This window comes from Penicillium canescens (assembly GCF_028828765.1).
Source record: "Penicillium canescens strain IBT 15451 chromosome Unknown utg000010l_segment0_segment0, whole genome shotgun sequence".
NCBI lineage: Eukaryota > Fungi > Ascomycota > Eurotiomycetes > Eurotiales > Aspergillaceae > Penicillium > Penicillium canescens.
The window spans coordinates 4065966-4091000 of record NW_026703972.1 but is presented as its reverse complement, the minus strand read 5'-3'; the positions used below and the strand labels follow the sequence as shown (position 1 = coordinate 4091000).

Genomic DNA, 25035 nt, shown 5'->3' with positions numbered 1-25035 from the left:
CTTACTTTAGGGCCCTAGAGTCACTCTCTTGCCTTCCGAGATCGCCGAAAGCCCTCACAAAATACCTTCACCGGACCTGCGCAAAATCCTGCGTCATTCGGTCACTCCTAGAAGGCCAAATCATCGCTCCAGGAATCAAGCAAATCGTCAACAGGAACGCGGCTTTGATTCCCCGAGGTGGGGATACCAGACCCCAGAAGCTACATCGGGTTTCCTGGGGCTACGTGGCTCCTAGAGGATGTTTCTTTGCTTGTCAGAGATCGAGCATATATAGTAGCTTGGGTGTTCGGTCGCTGACCAAACATTGTGCCTTTTTGGCCAGATGGCGTAGTGGTAAACCCAAGCATCCATGAGCCATCACATAGCTCCCAGAAACGTCTCAGAGGCTTCCGGGAGCAAGAGAACTCCCAGGGTCAAGAGATAAGTTCATAGCACCAATGAAACCATCTACAGGGGCGTGATCTGTTTCGTAATGGTGATGAAGAAAATGTGCATGTTTGTATCTGGATACCGCTATGGATATCTAATTGCTGGTTATACGGACAGAGACAGAAAGTGTGCATAAAACAAGGAAAGTTTTATCTAAGTTCCGGCGTTGAAGGCCATATAAAAATGATTTCAGACCAAAGTACCCCTAGAGAGAATAATTTTTCGCTTGATTCGGGAGGCAGCACTCCAATGGGACGACGCCTGTTTGAGCACCACTTTACGTGCGGGTGAGAAGTCGAACACCACTGCAGGGAGTTGCATACAACCAACCCCCAACTTGCAATCTCAAGCACGGTTGCTACGTCGACATAGCTTCTTACTCCTAAGTCCCAACAGGGCGATCCGTTGTATGAGATTTCTCGGTCCAAAATGATAACAAAGAATATCGAAAGACAAAAAAATGCGCTAGGACAAGCAGGCAGACACTCGGAGCAAATTATCCGAATTCGGAACTGATTCTAGCAGATTCCTAGGGTAATAAAATACCCCTTGAGCCTGCCATTGGTATTTGCATTACCCATGCTCCCGTAATCGGCGAGCTGTTTGTCGTCGAGCTCGAAGACCGTCGGAAAACTCAAGAAGTGTCATATTATATTTATGTTCAATCCCTGGAATGACAATATAACGCACAAACCAACCCGCAACAACAAAGGGCGTATTCAATCACCATGGCCCAGTCTTCCGAATATAGGAGTTTCCTTATTTACTTTTCCTCAGATTGGGACAAGGTCTCGAATACTATCATATCGATGGAAGTCTTCAAGAGAAGCGCCCAAATTGGAAAGCAAAGCGTAGCTACAGTACAAGCTATTACTACTCTCCCAACTGAACCTAAAGAACAAAATGCAGGATCGAATCACAACCTATGAATCAGCATAAATCTATCAGAACACCCATCCAGTTTAACTCAATTGCATTGCTGTCCACGTTTCCGTCTTATTTGCCTACGTATAATGTTCAAAAGGAAACAAAACCAGTCATTGAAAAACATAACTAATGGAAAGCCTAAAATTCCATCTACCTGCAAAGTAGTGAAGGGTATGCTTGGTACATACCGAGAGTGATGTCACTTTGCCGCTTGTTCTTCATATTTCCTCAATCCGCGGAACAATCAGAAGAAGGTGCGGTCTGGGAGGTAGTCAAGGATGACTCCGACACTGATGACGAAGACCTCGGTGTCGTCAAAGCGGAGGACGCCTTGGTGGAAGATCCCGAGTCAGAAGCAATACATCGGCTGCCATGCTTGAGTCCGTTGTCTAATGTACATGACGACATTTCTCCCTGGTGATTGGAGAAGGTGACTACCCCCGTATCCTTCACCTGAATCCATGCAGCTGACGAATTGTCTTCCGTGCCACAAGCCTCCACCCCGTGCACAGGGTAGCGATGGGTACGGTCTCCGACTTCGTTCACCGCTGCGAGATTGTTAGTAACTCTTTTGCTGACTCTTATGCCAGAAGTTCACTTACTTGAGCATTTTTCTCCCTCAAGCTGGCCAAAGAATGCTGAAGATCCCGTGCAGCCATGGTTGTCATAGGACCATATCGCGCATTGACCATCAATATCAATGATCTCAAGGGTGCCGCCGAGAGATCCGCTTGCATAGGCACATTCAACATCAACTTCTCCAAAAAGAAACAAACGCTTCATAATTGGTAATGCAGCTCACCAATGTCACCGCTCTGGTTCTTGGCTCCTCACCTCCTCCGGCCTTGCCGCTCCTCCTTCTTGGGTCAAGCCTGCCACTATCCAGCTCGCCAACGAACAATCTGGTGCCAGTGCCAACTTTCCTTTCCCCGTTGATGGCGTGAAGCGCCCTGTTCAGGAGCTCTGGGGCCACACTGCAGTTGCACAAGAAGGCCTTGTCTTCGCCTCAAGTGCCATGCTTACTGATTTCCAGCAGACCACAGTTTGCGAGCTCACCGAAGATCCAGGTCTAGATGTCAGCATGAACGCTGAGAAAACATACACTTCTTTCGGGGGAGGCGTCAAGGACCTCTGCTCTACCTATGTGGTGTGCAAGTGCGAGTGCATGTGAAAATTCAATTCTAAAACAAGCTTCTGGATAGGAAGAAGGGCTTGGCGATTGATTTTTATCTTTAACAAGTCTGGCGGAATAGTAGGTACAGCTGTTTACGTGCGCTAATCGGTACAGTATGCGAATGTCATCTTGAACAAGTTCTGCTGCGTTTTGTCTCTTGAACGAAATAAGTTCTCATGTCCCCTGCAAGTTCAAGCTTATTAGGGGTGCGGAGAAAAACTAAGTTCCTCTATTCGTATTCGAAGTTATTCAAGCTGTCAACAAAAGAGGGTCGCAATCTTACTAGTGCGCCCGAGGAAGTGACTACAGGTCAGTACACCTAGGCACGTGATCGTATGCAAACACCCTCAAACAAAATTTCACTAATTGTGACTAAGCACTCACCGACAGTCGGTCCCCTCCTGTCAGTGAGCCAATGCCTAAACACAAACCAATGCCTAAACACAAAAAATTCAACTATTCAATTTCAAACCTAATTTCCTCCCAACATATCATCTGGATCTACCCATTTAAATAGCTCACTATTTTCATCAATATAATCTCTCTCTCCTGATGCCTCTTCTTTTTCTTTGAGAGCTTGTTGGGCGCGATACCAATAGTCTCGAATTCTTGCATTTCCGATCTCACGACAGATCTCAACTCTGTTTTCGTTCGCAGCACGTCGATGAACTCTGATATTGCCCGCAATTGATGATAATGGGGATTTTGAAGCTCCTTTTATAATACGTCGTGATTTTTTAATCGGAATTCTGTGTTTTTGCATCCTTTTGATCGTTTGTTTTGCAAGGTTCAGATCTTGAAGCGCCTGTTTACCTCCACGAATAGCACGTTTTACATGCTTTTGGAGTTTTGAAACGTCTGGTTCATCATTTTCGAGGATTGTTTCGAGTTTATCCTCAATTTTTGACCATCTGTGAGGTGTATTTGGTGGTGAATTCGTCTGTGAACTTGGGATTTCGGCTTCGGGGGAGGGCGTATGACCATAAATTTCAATCACTGGTTCATCTTCCCACCCAGGATCAATTTGATCAGGAACAAGTTTTGGATCCCAAGGCCAAATGCCAGTATCCGCAAATGCTGATTTGATAGTTTGCGATTTGAATGTGTCTTTGCGGACTGTTTTGATCATTCGAAAAAAATGCCGTTTATCATTGACATCGCCACCCCAGCGTTCAATCTCATTGTTCTTCCGCCGAAAACGCTGTTTAAGAACTGAGAATGGTTTACCGTCAAGAGGTTGACATCGATGTGTCATTTTTGGAATAAACCAATAAGGAATGATGTTAAAACTTTGACAGATATGCTCGAATTCCGGGGTTCCATGAGAACCATGATTGTCCATAAGTAGAACTCTAGGTCTACCTTTGGTAACTCGCTTTTTCGTGACGAAATGGAAGTCCAATAGCCATTGAATTGCAGTTGTATCGTCTGTCCAGCCTTTAGAAGTTGGTTTAATAACCCGGTAATTGGCTATATTATCGTCGTCTTCGAACCAGTCTTCCATATGCTCAGAACCGCGAATCAAGAACCAAGGATGCATAACCCAGCCATCAGCTGAAATACATTCAATGCCAGTAATATTCTGACCAATTCCACCGGTTCCAATAGTCTCATTTTGGCGGGTAGACACGACATTTTCCTTTGTTCCAATGCCTAGTTGAAAGCCAGTTTCATCCCAATTATATAATTCATTGGCTTGGATCTTATTCTTTTTGAGAAAATCACCAAAAACCTCATACCAATGAATTAATTCACCGTGAGATTCAGCCTCGATTCTCGCTTTTTCTATAGGTTTTTGGGTTCGGAGGGTAATATGGGGTGGTAAACGTTGGATAAATTGATATCCGTACATTTTACTAACCCGTCGGTCGGAACCGCAGTATTGTAAAATGCGATTTGCAGCATCCTCAATATCAAAAGCATTAGGTGGTGTATAGACCGAATTAAGGAGCTCGATCCAATGAATCAAAGACTTCTCTTGCGACTCATTTAATGCTTTATTGGTAGCTGCACGCCCTTTTTTACTCGGTCGGCCCTCATTTCGGTTTCGCAGCTTCCACTTTGACACGTTAAAATGGGAGGCTGCAGACTTGATACTCTTAAATTGACCAGAATTATAGGCTTCAAGGGCATTTGAGAGCAAGATCTCTTCTTTTTCGGTAGAAAACGGCATTGTTTTGGTGGAGAGAATTGGGTTTGAAATTGAATAGTTGAATTTTTTGTGTTTAGGCATTGGTTTGTGTTTAGGCATTGGCTCACTGACAGGAGGGGACCGACTGTCGGTGAGTGCTTAGTCACAATTATCTGTCGGTATAAATGACCGGAGCTAGGTTGTTCCACTCCGGAGCATGTTCATTGCCAGTGTTGTTAGTCATGATGCCCATAAATTGTGTGTACGAAGGGGTAGTAAACAATTCAGACCTTTTGCCATTTTCCATTGGATGACCTGCTATTACGGGTACCGCTGATTCCGACATATACACTTATGACTAATGCGTGCACTCGGAGCATCCATTTTTCTGATCTCACGCAGTATTCGTAAGGTAACTAAGTTATGCTTGACAGTTCATTTCTGCCTGTAGAATAGGGCACTGACATGTGGGGCCCGGTCCTCCTTTGGGCACCCAACTCAGATAAGTCTCCCCCTATTTTTGACTGCGAAGCAACCGGTCCCCCATCAACGAGAAATGGCGTCTTACAGCCTCATTCAGTCTTTTTAACACCGAAGGAAGACGTCACTATATCCATCTCTCTGGCTTTGGGGCCTTCTGTTTATAGAGATTCGTACGTTACACGTTCATTTCCCTCATTCTCCGTCGCAGTAATGCTATCCAAAGTACTCCCTTCCGGCTGTGGCGTCTGTGGTCAACACAAGGGTCTTCTTCGATGCTCTGGGTGCAAGGTGCTGCTATACTGCGGCCGCGATCACCAAGCAGCTGATCGCCCGTCACACAAATCTGCTTGCAGCACCGTCCGAAGATCTCGCGTCACTATGGAGGAAGAAGAGCAGGCCCTGCACAGCCACCCAGGAGACTTCATGATGCCCGAAGACCCTTTCACCAATGGTGTCGGACATTTCTGGGGCTTATTCGAAACCCGTGATTATATGCGAGCTCGGTTTGCACTCGTCGAAGCAATGGCCAAAATCAACAGTGCTGAGTCTGTTGAGGCGCAGCTTGGCCATCTCATGGATATGTTGCGTCTCTGCCGAGGTGATAACATGGGTGTGCGGGATCTCGTGCCTGCACTGATGCTGCGACTTAACAAGGACCAAGAATGTTATGACTTTATCAAGTGGTGGGTCGTCGTGAGTGAGAATCCACATTACGACTGGGGAGACACCTCTCTGCCATACCTCGATATCAAAAATGCCGATGTGTTAGAGCCTGTTGATCGTTTCTGTGGCCAGTTCCATGCTCTCAGCCACTTTTCTACCCTGACGCTCTTGAAAATTAAGCTGCTCCTTGACCTCACGAGGTTGGAACAGTCATATTCCAGTCTGGGTACCATCGTTCCTCGTGAGATCCTTGATATAATTCAGTCGTCGGTGCCCCACAGCCCCGCTGTGCGTGCCAAACACGATATCATGAATGGTGGATGTGATACCCGCACCACCATGATACAGAGGTTGAAGGCGCAGGTCGATACCTTATATAAGGAAGTCCACCGGGCAAATAAATTTTTTGGCTCGCCCTCATCAATCCAAGCAATCATTTGATGGGGCGCCCCATGGCATACTCACCTGGGAGCGTGGAGGAAACACAAATAAATTTACATTACAACTACGATGTGTGGATTGAGACTACTGGTGCCATTGATTTCATCAAGGCAAAAGTTCATGGTGATATTTAATCGGGTATCTGTGCGCCATTGGTACAGTATGATCGAAGCGTGTGATGAATCAATTTAAGTAGAACTTGGGGGCCTGTGAAATTGACGCCTAAATTGACCGCTTCTGAGGCTATATAAGTTATGGCCGGCTTGCTACTGCACCTCCAGTACCATCACTATTTCAGGCACTGTTGTGATATGAAACCCGGCAGCATTGGAAACAATTCCAACACTGCGGAATCATCGCGTCTAATTAGTCAACAATCTGCAACGTTAACATGTGTGCGGCAGTGCGTATTGGCTTACTCCTGCTGCACTGATTTGGAGACACATTTTGTCCCCCTAAACCGCTACGCCGGATTTAGCTTATTCAGAATCGACTTCACTTGGCACATTCCAGAACCGAAAAATTGCATAACGTTACTTTCTTTTAAAAGAGGTTCCCTGATTTTAAGGGCCTGTAACTCGACTTTTTTAGTTAAAGCGTAATTTTTCGCGAGATATGTGGCGGAGAGACGATTAAACAAGCTCTGTCGGCTTTAACTATTAGGAACTGTAATTCGTATCAGGGTTTTGCGCTTTGACGTGCCCGGTCGTTCGCTATGGATAGGACCAGCAGGTGTTTTTTATCTCGGTGGTTCGCCTCGTTCGCTCCAATTGGTGCCCAGGCGGAGGGCAGCGAGATTTTTGGATTCGCTGAACCACGACTGATCTTTTCACGAGGTTCCAGCGTTCCAGCATTACAAAGGTTTCTGGAAAGCTTGTCAACTTTGCACTAGGAAAAGGGAAGGTCGGCTGCTGGCGTTTCACCTCCTCTCTCGCCCTGAAGGGCTCTGACAACGGCGACAAGCTCAAGCAGAGCCCGCCGCTAAGTACGTCTCACCAGCCCCAAATTTCTCCGTATCTGGGATCTAGAGCAACTGGAATGGAGGATGTATTTAGGATGAGCAGGAATACAACCATATGACAAAACCGAATGCCAGGACCTCTGCTGACAACCACTTTGTTCCTCAAACAGCTCTCAAGGCTGACGACATCCCCAAGCGTGGCAAGGAGAAGGTTCTGCAAGATCACAAGACCAGACTGCTGTGGGGTTTTATTATCTTTTTGTATCTGCCGTACGCTGGACGATGAGAACGCCAAGAGACCTTGCTTATCTCCCGAGAGAGATCATTCTCCTCACGGCGGAGAATCTCAACCCTCGTGACCAATTATCACTCTTACACGCTGTTCCTGACCTCGTACGAGTCTTGACATTTCGACACACTTCTATTCAGGATGAAAAAGGGAACACAATCTTACACCTTCTCGCAGAAGAAGCTGAGGGCAGACTGAAAGAGCTGCTACTAGCGAAGAATAGTACTCAAGTGGACCCGAAGAACAAGAATGGTCAAACACCACTATCGTACGCAGCTGGGTGCGGAGATGAAGAGGTGGTGAAGCTACTGGTTGAGCGAGATGATGTGGATGCGGACTCGGAGGATGAAGATGGTCGGACGCCACTGTCACATGCTGCTGAGGGTGGATATAAAGAAGTGGTGAAGCTACTGGTTGAGCGAAATGATGTTAAGGCAGACTTGAAGGATAGTTATGGTCTGACGCCGCTGTCACTGGCAGCCCTTTGTGGTCATGAAGAAGTGGTGAAGCTACTGGTTGAGCGAAACGATGTTAAGGCGGACTCGGAGGATAACGATGGTCGGACGCCACTGTCGCTTGCTGCTGAAGGTGGGCATGAAGAAGTGGTGAAGCTACTGGTTAAGCGAAACGATGTTAAGGCGGACTCGGAGGATTACGATGGTCGGACGCCACTGTCGCTTGCTGCTGAAGGTGGGCATGAAGAAGTGGTGAAGCTACTGGTTAAGCGAAACGATGTTAAGGCGGACTCGGAGGATTACGATGGTCGGACGCCACTGTCGCATGCTGCTGAGGGTGGATATAAAGAAGTGGTGAAGCTACTGGTTGAGCGAAATGATGTTAAGGCAGACTTGAAGGATAGTTATGGTCTGACGCCGCTGTCACTGGCAGCCCTTTGTGGTCATGAAGAAGTGGTGAAGCTACTGGTTGAGCGAAACGATGTTAAGGCGGACTCGGAGGATAACGATGGTCGGACGCCACTGTCGCTTGCTGCTGAAGGTGGGCATGAAGAAGTGGTGAAGCTACTGGTTAAGCGAAACGATGTTAAGGCGGACTCGGAGGATTACGATGGTCGGACGCCACTGTCGCATGCTGCTGAAGGTGGACATGAAGAAGTGGTGAAGCTACTGGCTGAGCGAGATGATGTTAAGGCGGACTTGAAGGATGAAGATGGTCGGACGCCACTGTCGCATGCTGCTGAGGGTGGATATATAGAAGTGGTGAAGCTGCTACTGTGGCGGGATGATGTGGAGGCGAACTCGAAGGATAGTTATGGTCTGACACCGCTGTCACTGGCAGCTGTGTATGGACATGAAGAAGTGGTGAAGCTATTGGTTGAGCGAGATGATGTGGATGCGGACTCGGAGGATGATGATGGTCGGACGCCACTGTCACTGGCCGCCCTTTGTGGACATGAAGAAGTGGTGAAGCTACTGGTTGAGCGAGATGATGTTAAGGCGGACTCGGAGGATGATGATGGTCGGACCCCACTGTCGCATGCTGCTGGGGGTGGATATATAGAAGTGGTGAAGCTGCTACTGTGTCGGGGTGATGTGGAGGCGGACTCGAAGGATATTTATGGTCTGACGCCGCTGTCACTGGCAGCTAAGTGTGGACATGAAGAAGTGGTGAAGCTACTGGTTGAGCGAAATAATGTTAGGGCGGACTTGAGGGATGAGTACGGCCTGACACCACTGTCATTGGCACGGACAGAAGCGGTGCCAGAGCTTCTAGCTCCCTGTCGTATGTAGCCAGCGAAAACTCAAGCAGATATACGAGAGGAAGGTCAGGCTCAAGAACAGCAGGACATGATACCTGACGTAGAATTGCAAGTGCAAAGCGATGCAGGCTCACGGCTTAATGTGAAGACACAATCTCTCTGAGGATGTTGTTCATGTTGAGATATTGGCTCAGTGAGCCTGAGGCCTCAGCATCTCTGAATTCATGCGCAACGACCATATAGGGCTTATTAGATGTTTTGTACCATGGAACTCTTGCAGGTCCGTCGCACTCCTCGCTTATTGTGTTTTTACTACTACAAATAGCTGTAGAAGTACCTCTTCAGTGAGTTAGAATTAAAACACCTCATTTCAATGACAAAACTTCTTGCCAAGAGAACCTCCATAGTCAGATATTTCAACAGCTCATTCACCGAGGTTGCTTACTAGTAAATACATATTCGATGCACAGCAACCTTGTCAGCATTAGCGACACCAGTGAACAGAACAGCAACTTATTCCGCTTTGTATCTTTGCAAGGAGGTGTAAACTAAATTTATAAAATAGTAATTCACGCATGAGATGATCAAAACATGAATCAAATATTGAATAGCTCCCAGTGCCTCATTATAGAAGACCGTAGAATTGACAGTGAACCAACGTTTCTTAACCGACTCAACTTCACTCATTTTCAACACAAATCTAGCACGTCTCTCGGTAGGCATTTAAAAGGAATCAAGGATTTTGCTGCAAAAAGTTGCCGTAGAACGAAGGCATGGGTTGCAACAGACCTCACTTAGGATAGGCATCGTGCCCTTCAACGTTTGCTACTTAGCAGAGCACGTACGCGACAGGAGCCAAGAAATCTATAAATACGTCTTCCCCCTCCAGCAATTTGTTCCTCAATTCTATTACTGGGCCACGCAAAGTCGAGCAGGCCTTGCGTTTGAGGTGCCTGATAAGTTCTTCCATTAAACCCTACTGGAATTTCCACTGTACTGACATCTATGGATACATCGTGGGCCTACAAGCTAGAAAGTGCTTGTGAAGTGATTCCCACCAGGTTCACTATGTCATCCAAGCCAGCCGGTCAAAGAAGCAGATTTATGTTAGATGGTCGATGTATCTATGCGAACATCTGTCCACCATAGCAGCCGACCCCTGCCCCGCCCTTGAATATCGATGTAAAAAAGTGATCTCCATACAGGTATGTAGATTTCGGCGCGACCCTTTTCGAAACTGGACTGACTTCAAAAGACGATGCAAAGAAAGATCCATGCGTTCCGTCCAATATACCCCAGCCAGGGAGCCCTTTCCTGTGTCTTTCTTACAACATGTAAGTCACTCATTGTCTCGCCGATCGACAAGCTAATGACGGGCAGGAAACCGTTGACAGCGCCCTAATGTGAGTGCGCACCAGCGGCGCCGTCAGAGCTCCGGGCAAGGTCATGGCTTACACACCATTTCTGGCCCTGCCACATCAAACCATGCAGCATGTCCTATGTGAATACTGCAAATCAAAGGCGCGGGCCAACAACAGGAGGCATAAGCTTCAGACGTTCGTTGTCCACGATGAGGTATGTGGAATATCGCTCCTTCTGCAGCGCCGGGTCCGATAATATGTGCCAAGTCTGTGCCTCAAACACAAACACTGCTGATCTCTTTGCCGTTGTAGGAGCAGCCCACCGCCTACCGCGAAAGTCTTGTGTCGAGTTACCTATTCCGGCCGAGTCAGACAAGACCAAGGGGCCGACGCGCCATCGCGTCTTCCCCTCCTCACCGCCTTCACACTGAACGGCGGAGTGCCTCAACCTCTTGCCGCCTACGAGCAGCAGTTTCCCAATACGACAGTACAATTTCTTGTCACACGTGAGTTCGTCATGCACCTTTGCCGTCCTGTGAACTTGTCGGTTCATCCATCGCGGCTTCTCGAAGCGACAGCCAGAGAGTGCGACGAACTTGGATTCAACATCATGTCAACATGGCATATTGGTGACTGCATTGCCGAACTGAATTGGCGGTGGTCTAGTTGGTAAGCTGGTATGATGATGATCCTAATTGACCATCGGACAAGCATACACTCGGATTCTTCACGAACGGCATAAAGTACAACACCATGTCCAACTGGATCAACACTTGCTGACTCGGGTCTCACCACAGGAAGACACCCTCAGATTCCCATCACTCGAATGCAAGCGAGCAAATCCCTTATCTACTCGACCTTCCCTACATCAATACCATGGTATGCTCTGTTTTTCCACATGACTTCTGGTGGCATCGACGAGTCGCTACCCTCGACCTTCTCCCAGTCGATTTGGTCATCAGATCATGCGTTGGTATGCTTACCTGATGCAAGATCCCACAGAGCGCATAGCAGTGTCTGTATCTCGGCATTTGAACATTGATATGGGATAGCCTACTTGCGGCTTGGATCCCCGGCGTCCAGTGGGTGGCCATCGTTGTTCTTGGATGGCGTCTGGCGTCTTTTGAGCCTGAAACCCCTAAGAAAGCGGGAGAAGCCAACGCAGCCAATGCTTTGTCTAGCTAGAGCCATATTTTCGTACTGGCGAGGTTGTTAGTCGGGACTGCTTGCATGGAGAAGGTGAGGCAAAAGTCCCGTCATTTCTACCCAAATCAACTAACAATAGCCAGCCAGCTTCGAATCGATGGACAAGACCGCGGATGGCCAAACGATTGAGAGGACCCATGACCCAAGAACTACGTCTGATAGAGTCATCTTGATTCCTCTTCCTCTCCGGGTTGCTGAGCTTTTGGACATGTACGGGCGAGCGGGAACCACTCGAACATACACGGAGCTGCATGCTATCAGGATTGTTTGTCTTTTCCCTGTTAGACAGACGCTTGGTGATTTGATTCCTAAGCCTGTGTTTTTCTATCCAAGCCTGAGCACTACGTGCAAAGCCCATACACCTTGAATGTCACAGCAGCTGGAGGTCAGTCAAGCCATCCAGTATCCTTCGTACATTGAGAACCTGTCTAACATATCGCAATTGGAGGCGCAAGCAGGTCTTGCCAGCAAACCACCGACTTCTCTACCTCCCGAGCTCACTGTCCTTTGAGCATCGATGATGTTTCCGCAAACCCATCTCGTCCGGACGGTATCTGGCATATCACTGTCCGAGCAACTTACCGTGAAGGTGGGTTTGATGTCTGCAACAGCACTACTAAAGCTATTGGGTTGTAGGACCTCCTGGACTCTCCCGTACAGCCTATACTTAATTTTCTACCCCCTAATAAAGCCTTATGCCATACATCGCTCTTAAAACCCTAAGCTGATCAACCATTCCCAGAATCATAGCTCGACTCCTGCCACCTCATGTCGCGTTGCACTCTAATCGTATTCAGCGGCACCTCATCCCCCGACGCATCGTCCGGCTGGCTGACCTCCAACTGCACAATCTGTTTGCCCATGACTTCGCCCGGTGGACGCAAGGCCGAATTACTCACGTCATAACTCTTCAGGCCGGAACCACGTACGCCAGTCGTTCGTGTGCTTGTGCTGATCGAGCTCGCGAATTTCGAGGAAAGCATGACGAACAAGGGACGCAGGGTGGGCATGCAGGCCGAGATGATGCCGCTGGAGCACTCAATGAGACACCAGGTGCAAGCCTTGGCGAGGGTCCAGGGGGTGTCGATGGGTTGGAATTCGAAGAGTGTGGAGAAGCGGTAGGCGCTGGTGAAGACGACGCTGTGGAAGTGAGATGCTTGTTAGTACAGTCTGCTACTCAAGCTTTGAAACTTGTCTATTTTCGAGGGAGGGGAGGGGAGACAAACAAACTGCCCAGCAGAAATACCGCAATTACCGATAGCCGATGCGTTACAGTCGCATGAAGCCCCCAGACAACGTGCACTGGCAGAGCCAAGATAGCGATGTCGGTTAGGATATTCGGCACTGCGTTTCCGATGAACGAGCCCTTGAGGTTGATGCAAGTACCCGACAGGGTAGGGTTCCAGGCCTTTGCGAGCGGGGTACACTGAAATACGCTCACGCAGATGATTGCGACAACCCATCCGATGACGATGCTGCCCAGGATGATTGCGGCGATGCGAAAGCCTCTTGTAGGGAAGATACGAGCATACATGAGCAAGATGGAGATCTTAATGATTCCCACTGTCATGCAGTATACGCATTCGAAAGACATCAGAAGCTGGTAAATGTCAATCTGCGGGTCTGAATTGGTGTCTGGTTTTCGCTTTGATCGTACCTTGGCAATTATCACGATGTTTCCTTCTGGCAATACATCGGCGTGTCGGCCCATGCCAAAGTGAATCACTGCGATGTGTCAGTCACTTACAATGCACGGCTATACCTGCGAAAGGGGCTGTCTCACTCGCCAGATTGATTCCACAAGTCGCGAACAGGAAGTACTGAAATCAATCGCGGAAGGCCCTCCAGTCAGGCAAGGCTTTTCCAAAAGAGAGACGAGGATGGCACTTACCAACGAAAGCAGTATCACATAGTCATCAGCACCAATCCGCAGGCCTTTCTTCCAACGAGCCAAAAACCGCAGAATGACAAAAACCACACCCAGAACAGTCATGGAGATGGTGCCTGCTCGATACTCTCCTTGACGACTCTCATAGATATTCGCAGTCGCCATGCTGGTCCGACTCTCGCGACGCTTAGTTAACCACGCTAAGCACCTAATCTAGTGCATGGTTCCCTGTTGAAACCTGCAGGGAAAGAAAATGAAGTGTGCAGAACTACTCGGCCCAACAGTCCACACAATATGTTGCGGTCTTCAGTACCGAAATTAATCCAACGTCGAATCACTTAATGAATCCTTCCAACGGGATTGCCCACTGCAATCTCCGAAGAAACCGCTGACCAAGCAGCTGTTAAAGGCTTAGAGCCACATGGGTGGGCACATTTGAACCTATGTAAAAAACGGCCAAGCTCAGAAAGACCCTCCAGCAAATGAGCTCTCGACATTCGAGTCGTCCTTGTTTCTTCGGCACAAAATACCATCCCCTTCCAAATGTTCCTTCCCACTCCACTTTTTCGGGTCCCCTCTCAAAATATATATATCACTTACACTGTATATAGCACCACCATTTTATGGTCTATAATGCTATAATTAAAAATTGAGGTTGCTTAATAATAGCACTTTTAAAAACTCGCTTAATATTTTGTGTAATACCCCTTAGCCTTCCTCACTGCCTTCAAACGTCTTCCCATGCTCAATATTAGCGCATCAATCTTTGCCTGATCTAATGCCTTCCAAGCTTCCACCAGGCATTTTTAAAATAATGCCAGTCTGCCTCCGACCTTCCTATGCCAATAAGCTCCGGAAATAATGCAAAAAACTTCACTTTTAACCAGCGCCATACCGGTTCAATTGGGTTCAAATCGGGTGAGTGCGCGGGCCAGTCTTCGACGTATACTCCGTGAGTTTCAAACCACTTTTTCTTGTCCTTCGCTAGGTGAATCTTCGCGTTATCTTGCTAAAATACTATCCCGGGTGTGTAGAATGGTAGCAGACCTTTTTCGAGCGTTTCGATATACGACTTTGCAGTATAACCCTTCCCCGAAGTCGATTCTTCGTCCCGTTCCATAATTATTAATTCTGTTCGACCTCCTAGCCAGATTCCGGCCCAAACCATTTGTGAAATATCTTTTACGTGAGCCTTAGCATTCATAAGATCTTTGCGAAGGCCCTCCGATGTCGTACGAAAGCACTATTGTGGTCCAAAATTCGAGGTTCGTTACACCGAGCACTCGTCCGAGAAGATCCACGATTAGAAGCTTTCGCGTCGCTATTTTCGTGCAAAATTTAGCCTCTTTCTTGCAAGAGGAGGCTTAATTGGTATTTTCTGTCTCGATCGCCGTTTTCCGAGTCCGAATCGCTTTAAAATTCGACGTATAGTGGAGGGTGACGGATGCTGAGCTGTGGCAGAACTTAGCTGTTTATAGGTCCAAAACGGATGCCAACGTGCCTGTAAATAGAGATGAGAGCAAGCGCGCTCACTAATAAGTGCGGGACGGCCGCTTTTTTCGCGATTTTCTAGCTTTTCGCCTTCTGAATAGCGTTTAAGCGTATTGTAGATTTGTACGGCGAGAGCAGCCGAAGTCATTAGCTAATTGCACTTGCGTAGCGCCATTCTCATGAGCATAGATAATAGCTGACCTTTGGGATGTAGATAGCTGCGCCGTTTTGCTATTTTTTTGGTCCTATTTTCATTACAATCGGAGCAATAGGGGAGGTGTAGGAGTGAAAAGAAAAACGTGAGTTGGTTGTTGGGCCAATATAGTGGGGCGGAGTGGGAAGGAACATTTGACTAGTATCTGTACTTTGGCCTGCCTCCTTTTCTCGGCCTCGAGCCCTGCATCATTTATCCTCTACCAACTCTGTGGAGCCGCAGTCTGCCACGCCGTTGGCCCCGGACAACTTCCAGGTGGCACGGGATCAACGTTAATCCTGGTGCTCTGTAGCTGGATATCTGGTGTGACAGATCGCTACGTTTGTGATGCTTGATAGGAGCCCACCTGGGAGTTGGCATTCTCGTGGGAGTTGTGGGAGGGCTAGGCTTGGCTCTATATCCACTTTGAACGTGGCACGATGTGGGTTGGAGAATGGGTGATGTTGTTCTCCCTAGGAGATGGGGGAATGTGTCGTCCCGAATGGACTCCATGGCTTTGGCAAAGTGAACAGCGTGAACTGAATGAAGGGACTGTTGCAGGCTTGCTCCGCAGAGATTTGTGGGCCGCCGTTGTCGGTGGTCTGCCTGAACTTCGGTTGAGGTGCGAGCTTAAACGTTTCCTGCCCCTTTAAACTCGCTGTCGTCACAGCTACTGCTTGGTGGTGCTTTTCAGTCCTACTCCAGGCTTTTCTACAAAATTGGCTATTCTAATTGCTCCCTCGAGTCATCACGACAGGCTACAAGTTACATATAGACTTGGACGACAATGGCTGTTAACAACACCCCCATCTATGCCTTTGTGCCGGGTGCATGGCACACACCCGATACCTTCGATGGCATCCGTGCTATCTTGATCACACGTGGATATGACTCCGAAGCTGTTGCGCTCCCTTCTGTCGGCGCGGCCGAACCCACCAAATCCGGCCTCCACGCTGATATCGCCCATACCAACGGTGTACTTCGGGCATTGGCAGAGCACGGCCATCAGATTATCGTAGTCACACACTCGTATGGTGGCATGGTGGGCGCAGGCGCCGTCGAGGGGCTCGGATACGCTCAACGGTCCAAGGCCGGTCAGCCCGGTGGCGTGATTATGGTGGTTTGGCTGGCCGCTTTCGTGACGCCCAAGGGCAAGTCCGTTATTGATATGTTGGGAGGGAATTGGTTGCCATGGATGCTTCTCAGTGTATGTATTCCCTGGTCCAGCCTTTGCATTGCAGGGACAAACACTTATAATTTCAAAAAGAAAAACTGTTACTGATGATCATAGGACCCCGATGATGGCTACTGCCGCTCCTCCCAGCAAGAAACCGTCTTCTACCACGACATAACACCCGAAGCCCAAGCAATCGCCATCCCCAAGCTGAAGCCGCAGGCCAAGCCCTCCTTCCTGGAGCCGGCTACCTTTGAGCCCTGGCACGAGATGCCATCCATGTACCTCTTCTGCGACAAGGATGCTGCTCTGCCGCTGTTTATCCAGGAGGGCTTTGCGCAGACATTGGGTAACCCGGTAACCTTTCACGTTGATGCATCGCACTCAGGTTTCTTGAGTAAGCCTGAGGAGACGGCAGATGGACTGGAGCTTGCGTTACAGGCGGGGCGGGAGCAGAATGGGATTTATTAGGTTGTTGTTGGGTTCAAAACTGTGTTTGACGTCCGACGATTGCTTTGCATTCCAGTGTTAGGGGCATTGCAATTGATTATTTGATTTATTTTGTGAAGTTCGCGACTGGCCGGGTTTAGATGGAGAGATCAGTAGCGAGAGCCTGCAGACATGCAGCCATCGTAGCTCCCTGTGTGTGATGATGCTTCCCTGGGACGGCCGCACAAATGGTATATACGGACTAAACCGCTCCAGCGTACAGCTGGTAAATAAGGAAAGAAGCAGGCCCAGCATACCTGGCCCATGAACACCTTTTATTGCACTTGTACTGGTCAGGAATTTGAGTAAGTGGTTGTACTTAAGCTTGCTCCTTGATAGCATAAGGTGGGCCTCAATCATGAGGAGACCCCACGCGCATATCCTCGAGGAGGTCCGAGATAACCTGAAGAATGACTATCGATCAATCTCCGAATACCGGCAATCAAACTTTGTCGAATTCCCAAGATGGGAAGGAAAGGAAGCTCCATTGAAAGCTTATTTACGAGAAATTGTGTCGCAACCAAGCCACCATAAAACCCAATAGAATCTGCCAACCCTGGCGGAAAGGAGATTTTGTCTCTGTCGAACAGAGCTAACCATGCCAATGACTGTAACTTGAAATTACAAATGCTTGAATATAATACAGAAACTTCATCTTGAAAAAAGGCTGAAAACTCTGTCAAAAAGTGTCAGGGAAAGGATGGTGGCAGAAATGTGACTCCCCGCTAGGTGAACCCTTGAATTTATACCTCTCCTGCAATTTCCGACTGAGCTCACACGGACCGGGCGTCAGCTTCGGATAGTGTAGTGGATTGGAGGCGCATTTTGCCCTTCAAAATATCGTACCCCAAAACACAATGCAAAATGCGATAAATTACAACTCCGGATCTCAATAACGGTGACTTTTTTGGACACGATATTAAGCCGATAATAATCTAGATAGCATTTCTGAACTACCAGTGCAGTATAGAAAATTTACTATGTGTAGCCATGGAGATAAATATATCCACGTCTCAAATGTCAAATTCATTTTTTATTTTATGTTATAGTGTCAACATAATAGTCCGAAATTCGGGGCCCCACCCCGGGTTTGGATGAAATGGGCTACCGCCCGAGCATCAGCCACCTAGGAATGGTCGAACGCGCTGGTGAAGACTCTGGAACTAACATTGAACCGCTCGGCACGGCAGAGTCACGTCTCGGACATGTCGCCTGCCTTCGGAGGCTGCGTCCACTTGCGTGGCGCCTCTCGTATCTCGTCCTGGCGGCTGGAATTGAGACCCGACCGCTTGATCCTCGACTTACTCCTCCCAGTGATCATCTTGGAACCAACACCGAGTACGTAGTACTGTTTGGTGCTTTCCTCGTATCGCCACTGAGAATGTTGAATGGTCGTTCACTCTATGAAGTGTCTGTCCAGAAATATTTACAACAATAATCATGATTCTCAAGCAGCTGGAAATCACCCTACTTGAGAAGCCCGGAGTAGGACCATGTGAATTTGAATGGGGGGTTCAGGTTGGGCCGCCACTTAGTTGGAGGCTAAGCTCGGCGTATTCGCCCAGTGGCTGCGTGCTCCTATTCACAAGTTGTCATCAAGTGGGTCTAGGATGGGACCATCAAGCCAACCATTCGCCCCAGACCAACCCACAACCCCTCTTTCTCACCGCCTTGAAAGCTTGGAAAAGCTTAGCATCGAATTTATTCCAAAAGCGACCCCGCGAAGGTGCAAGTGTCATTTGGAAATACCCCAGAAACCAAGGTTGGAAGTGTATAAAGGGCCCGCTTTCGTTCTCCTAAGAACCATCTCATTCTCAGCTGCATAACAGTGCTAAGGAATCGGTCTTAATTACCGCTTTGATGCAGTACCTCCCTGCGTCCCATTGGAGGATTATATCAAGCTGAGAAGTAGTATTTTACCACTAAGGACAAGCTGATTCAGCGACTACCCGCTCCTCCGTATGTTTTTGTATGGTAAACCGGATCAGCTCAGAATACCCGCGTCGCAACACGCCATACTAGCCCCTGAGGCTATGAGATGCCTTCAACAGCGATCTCCTAGTTAGTTCTCAGTCAGACTCGTTCAATTTGTCCCCTCAGTACTAGTACGTATGTACGGAAATCCTGCGAACCGGCTAAAAGGAATCTTTATATTAAAATAATAACCAGATTTCAGAGGTTTATCATGCGTATTGAAATGTCTTTCGACATTACACCAGACTGTACCGCCCACATCGCTTTTCGATGAAGGCGTTTCCATATCCCCACGGCAGCTCGAGATATTCCGTAGCGAGTCCGCTAGTCAGAGTGAATCATATATGCTTATATAATCAGGGAAGAGCGATTTCTTTTTTCCCGAGTCGAAAGGCACAGAGAAGGCTTGTTCTTGTTGTAGTTCAAAGGGAGATTTTGTTCTTGTGCCAGAGGGAATAACTGGGGCTATATACAATGAGAAGATCAAGTTGATTGAAAATCAATTTGGTTCTTCGTATAGACAATGCGGGAATTAATTCCGATGGTGCGGCTTGATTCCTGGACTGCACCAGCCTCATATCACTACAAAGGGGACCGGACCATGTGCCTCGATTTTGGACACTCGGGACTGTTGGGTCATCAGGTATGGCGTAGTATCGAGTTTCATTCGTATCAGGGCCTGATGAACATCCCCCAATCCAGAGAAGACCCCAATCAGCTCCGTACGGAGTCTGCTTGGATGGTTGCTGTTCCCTTTCAGAGAGTGCAGGCCACGGGCAAATTCCCGGAGTTGGGCCTTGATGTTCACGTCCCAGTCGGCATCATCTTCCAGTATCAAGGCAGTGGAATATGAGTTTAGAAGAACACTAGTTTACCCACACACGGCAGTTAGATAGAATGATCTGACACAGAAAACATACGATGTCAACTATACTTGTTCAACGCATTCATGTGAGCTCGCCAACATCCAATCGCATTAGGCTCCGTGAGTGAGAGGTTGTATCCCTGCATTCAAAGTAATTGGTATTTTGTGAAGGATTTATAAATACATACTTTAGGTACTGTGGCGCTTTTTGTTGTAATTCTTGCGGGCAAACTCCGTCAAGCCACTCAACTTCAATTAACACGTTCAATTTTTTCCCTCAGTAGTAGCATGTACGGATATCGTACGATCTGATAATGTTAAGCAAGCTTACAACTAGCTAACAGATCGGCCCCTAGACCGTAATACCACTAAAAAACTCTAAGCAAGGTAATTATTCTGATTGGTGGGAATTTTATATGTCTTAGTTTGAGGCATTTTCCTTAAAGCATAGAGCGAAATAGGAAGTGATAATCATTTCGTTCTATCACTTCTACTTTGCTTTCTGCAAAACTGGTATATGCCCGGTTAGGCGGCTACCAAACCTTAGAAGGTTATAAAGGTACGACAACTCCTCACCCATCTAATCCTTACGAAGATAAAATTTGTTTTGACTAAGAAAAAGATTTCTAGCTTCTAGTAAACTTGAGATTCCCTCATATCCGCGATGAGATTCCATTCTTTAGTCGCTTTCTTCTCTATTTTCTCGACCACCTTTGGCTGGTTTGTATGCCACCCCAGACCAGTCCATCGTTTATACTGCACTTACAGAAATACTGGCTAACAATTTTCTATTTATTAGAATTGTGGGATTGCTTCCGTGGGAGCTTGTACTCCAGAGAATAGGGTCAGTATACCACTGGCTTAGAAAAACCTAGCTAATCAAATTTGATCACGTAGGTTGGTTGTGAGCCAGGATGGTGCCTCGGGAATGGCAAAGACTCGGAATATCAATACGTATGCACTAGTGTATGTATCATGATCTCTCTACGCACGAAGAAGGGGAGAAGCGTCCAGCGACCCTTTTATTTTGGAAATTTTACTATACGGGGACACAATGCTAACTAATGCGATAGGGTTTTCCTTGCGTAACTCAGGGCAATGGATGTTATCCATTGGGAAATGGCGAGGCCAACTGTTCCTGATCGTCGATTTCATTAATGCTGACGATACATGGAGCGGTAACTTACCGCTAGACGGGGTTATACTGAGTGGCCCACTACCATTTGTGTTTTATATTAGTTTGGTATTCTTGGCATTAGGGTTGTCCTAACACCGTGTATCTCAGCCATCTATGGGGTATTTCAACCTGCCCCATGATGTTCGCTCTTTTCTTCTAACAATCGAGCTTCTCATCCAATTCCAAAATTGATTCCACTCGGCCCCGCCTTATCTCCGATTCGCCCGAGAGGATTATCAGTCTATACTTTGTGTGTGTGTGTCATTATTTTACGGCTGTAATTGTGAAAGTGTGAGAAAGAAGATGAGTCGAAGCTTCGTGCTTGGCGAAAAGACGCAGAGAAAATGGCGGACGATTTGGCGGCTAAGGAATTGGAGGAAACACTTGAAAATGAGGAGGATGATACATTATTGGCTAATGAGGCTATTGATGGGCTTTATTTCATGGATGCTAGACCTTATACGTCTAAAAAATGAGCCAGAAGTTAAAGAAATTGAAAATTTGCATTATGGCTGTTAATTGCATTATGGCTGTGGGACACCCCCTACCCGCGATGGTGGTTGTGTGGTGGGAGGGGGCGGTCGGCTATTGGTATTCGAGAACGGTGATCTGGCTGTCCTCCCGATACCCCGGATTGACGTCTCCGATTGGTGTACCTGGAGGATTTTACTCCACTCTTTGGCCCTTTTGAATTCTTTCTGCAACGACGTTTTAGAAAGTTCAGAGAGGTTTAGGGGAGCTGAAGTATATAAGCCCAGACTTTAGCCCGAGCTCTTTCAGTCAGAATCAACTTTGCTTCTATTTAATCCTAACCATGAAGTTCCTCTTCTCTCTCGTCGCATTTGCCGGCGTCGCTCTAGCTCAGCAAGCCGTGATCGGACTTCCTAAGACTGGCCAGACAGTGGCCCGCGGTGACGAGCTGATTGTTCAAGTCCAGCTTCCTGTATGTTGACACTGCTATTTCTTATTATGAGGCCGACTTTCTAATTGCATCCTAGACCACGGCTTCCGCTTATTATGAAGTTGGGGTTGCTATCGGCATTTCCGATTGCGCCTACGGCTGCTATGCTGCCTCCGAACAAATGGGTTCAATTGTTTATAGTGGTTCATTCGACCCCGTGTACCACGAGACCTACCTGCCGCCTTACCAGAACTTCACTGTCACTGTTCCCACTTGGCTCTCGGCAGGAACCGGCCAATTTAATGTGGCCCATTTCAGCCTTGTCGGAGTGAGTATCACAGCCTAACCGCCGTTTCACAATTATATTTCACTGTGCTGATCTATATTATCTTTTTCAGGCCGGCCCAGAGCCTTCTATACTGTCCATGAACCAGACGCTTATAATAATTTAAGTGAATACGCCTATTGTTTGCCCCTGGTGGGGAAGGAGTGAACCGTGATAATGTGACTATAAATCTTGCCTTCGTCTACCTGTTGTATCTGTCAATTTGCTGGAAATAGTTAGTACATATAGTATATGGCTTCGTCAATGGTTCAATGCATTATTAGAAGAACTAGAAATCTGAAGCGATCGTCAATCACTCACGTGTGACAGTTTATAACCAGAATTCGTTACTGCGATCTGCAAGGCGCTTACAGTAGCAACTTAGAGCATGACCTTCATATAGAGAAAGACAAGTTGCCCCAATCGCGGTACATACACCAACGCGATGATGGGACCAAGGATATCCGTATCCACATGGAGCCCGAGCCACCAATTAATTTGAAGGATATTCCCAGGAGCAACATGGCTGCCAGATCATAGTTGGTCATGAATAGGAACGTGTGGAAGGGAGTTGTATTTCCGACGCCTCGGGGTCTAATATTGCCTCACCATTCAGCCGCACCGAAAGCCACACACTACAGAATTGCTAAGACCGCTCAAGGATTAGATTGATTGACTGAATTTAATGCGTTTCCATCTTTTGATTTGACTAGCCAACCGATCATGGCCGATGTTACAGCAGTGTCGTCACGTTAAAGCTCATCCTGGAGTTGCTTGGTGCAAAAGACATGTTGGCTGTCGATCACCTGTGTATAAATTTTTTTCGTCAACCGTTGTACAGTATGTGTAGGGACTTTACAAAGCTGACTTCGGAAACATGTGAGGCATCCAGGAATTACATAGCCAGGAAATTGTACGAAGCTTGCAGGACGTTATTGATCCATTGATATTTTTGTTGGCGGCTGTATCGGCCAGTGGGAATCCACATATTAGTCCTGGGATCTCCCTTGTCTCGTGAGGGTCTCACGTATACATAGAGGTGGATGGTGTTTCAAGATGAACTATCAATGTTAAGAACAAATATAGTTGACTCTAACTACAAGATGTAGGGCGAGAAAGCCGCTTCTGCTTCCTCGCGTTCAAGGGAGCCAGGATGCATGTCCCGCATATCATTTCTCCACGCATCGAGTATGCTTCATGTATAACCTTGAACAATGCGACTAGAGCTCCCAGGAATTAACACCGTCTTTCCAGGAATGAGACGAGAAATTTCGGTCGCCAAATAAGCCCAGACTTCATGCTCAGGCATGTAAGGGCCCAGCGAGAATAAAGTCCCACTACGTGCTTTCTCAAGCATCTATATATTGCACTCTTCCTACTTGATCACAGATACCACTCGAGAATAGAACTCTCCAAACGGAAGATTACACCCCAGATCTCACAATCACCCCGAGGCATTTACAGCTATTCCTCATCATGGCCTGGAATCCTACTCATCTCCAACGGGTATTGGGCCAAGCATTGGGCGATCCCCTGCACCGTGAGCGGTGCATATGGGATCACTGTCAAAACACCGTGCCGATTGATTCCCGGATAAATGGAGTATTGTGCTTTCAGCTCTCCCAGAACTCTTCTTTCGCATATCCTTTAGCGCAAAGATTATCTTTGGCTGCAAAGCAACTTTTTTGTTTTGAGTGCAGACGCCATAGCTCTCGACGAAAGGTGTGGGCCGACCAAATTTTGCGTTTGTTAGATGCTCGCCTGGATCAAGCCAAAGATGTCATGGGTCAATCGGAAATTCATGATTCGCCTCTATTGGTACATGCGTGGCCAAGCAGCATGCCCTACAGCGTTGACATGGCCGTGTTCCCCAATGAAGCATTCTCAAAAACAAGGAAAGACTGCCCGAAGAGGCAAATCGAGCGGTGCTTAGGTTGGCCGGAGCCGTGAAAATCCGTCGTCCGGATCTTCTCAAGACGAGAAACCCCTTCAGTTGAGCTGTATCCGTTACATGCCTCCAGTGATAAGCACGGTGTTCTTCGATAAAGAAAGTTGATTGATGTTCTCTGGCAACTGTCACATGTTTCCCACCGAAGTGGCCACCCGAAAGCTTTTGCTTTTGCACAACCCACCTGCAGCCTGCTACTCTCCTCGCGGGATCTGAGTCAGATCATGAGTTGAGCTTGACTCTGTTTTGTGACGCTCTGTGGTGATGGACTGCAAGTCAATCGAGGTGTCTGTTGTTTCTTTTCCATGGTTTTTTATGTTTGTTGGGGACACCTCTGGGGATGGGGCAGCTGATCGCCGCGTGCGTTCGGATTCAGAAACAGTAGCAGGGATATCTGGGAGATATTTTGATCGACAGGGAGAAAAGATTTTGGATGAATTTTGAAGCTTTCGCTTAAGCTTTGGGAAACAAGAAGTTAACATTTTTTTGATAAGTCCCAATTGTATTTGCGCTTGTAGTGTGTAGAAGACTGACAAAATGGTAGTTTGAGGAGATCTTTAGAGTTGGGAAGTGACTATTACATCCGAAGGATTATTGGGAACCGGATAGAAGACGATAACTCCGGTTAAACGATTTTGGCGCCGTTGCCAGGGAGACACATGGGCCGTGGACTGTAAAAGCGAGTGATATTTAATTTAGGTAACTCTCGTGATATGAAGCGCTATCTGAAATCGAAATCTGCATCACCGTCCTTCAGATGGTTCGCAGTCACAATAACGTTACAATTAACTTCAACGAACTCTACTCGATTTAGGATCCAATGCATCA

General features: G+C 47.4%; 5 protein-coding genes across 5 annotated transcripts; 3 read left to right on the top strand and 2 right to left on the bottom strand.

Moving 5' to 3' along the window:
- Window positions 1-1584: 1584 nt before the first annotated feature.
- N7446_012642 (uncharacterized protein) lies at window positions 1585-2139 on the bottom strand (the record flags this gene model as incomplete). The annotated part of the gene is made up of 2 exons (XM_058521384.1): window positions 1585-1904; window positions 1959-2139. 2 exons carry the CDS (start codon window positions 2137-2139, stop codon window positions 1585-1587), a joined length of 501 nt encoding a protein of 166 aa, XP_058366750.1.
- Window positions 2140-5354: 3215 nt separating this feature from the next.
- Window positions 5355-6248, top strand: N7446_012641 (zinc finger MYND domain-containing protein; the record flags this gene model as incomplete). The annotated part of the gene is made up of 1 exon (XM_058521383.1): window positions 5355-6248. The coding sequence occupies one exon, from the start codon at window positions 5355-5357 to the stop codon at window positions 6246-6248; it is 894 nt and encodes a 297-aa protein (XP_058366749.1).
- A 6262-nt stretch (window positions 6249-12510) lies between these two features.
- N7446_012640 (uncharacterized protein) lies at window positions 12511-13835 on the bottom strand (the record flags this gene model as incomplete). Its single annotated transcript, XM_058521382.1, has 5 exons — window positions 12511-12922; window positions 13009-13382; window positions 13440-13507; window positions 13566-13602; window positions 13674-13835. The coding sequence occupies 5 exons, from the start codon at window positions 13833-13835 to the stop codon at window positions 12511-12513; spliced, it is 1053 nt and encodes a 350-aa protein (XP_058366748.1).
- A 2306-nt stretch (window positions 13836-16141) lies between these two features.
- N7446_012639 (alpha/beta hydrolase) lies at window positions 16142-16999 on the top strand (the record flags this gene model as incomplete). The annotated part of the gene is made up of 2 exons (XM_058521381.1): window positions 16142-16561; window positions 16646-16999. The coding sequence occupies 2 exons, from the start codon at window positions 16142-16144 to the stop codon at window positions 16997-16999; spliced, it is 774 nt and encodes a 257-aa protein (XP_058366747.1).
- A 4848-nt stretch (window positions 17000-21847) lies between these two features.
- N7446_012638 (uncharacterized protein) lies at window positions 21848-22280 on the top strand (the record flags this gene model as incomplete). The annotated part of the gene is made up of 2 exons (XM_058521380.1): window positions 21848-21976; window positions 22032-22280. 2 exons carry the CDS (start codon window positions 21848-21850, stop codon window positions 22278-22280), a joined length of 378 nt encoding a protein of 125 aa, XP_058366746.1.
- Window positions 22281-25035: the final 2755 nt, after the last annotated feature.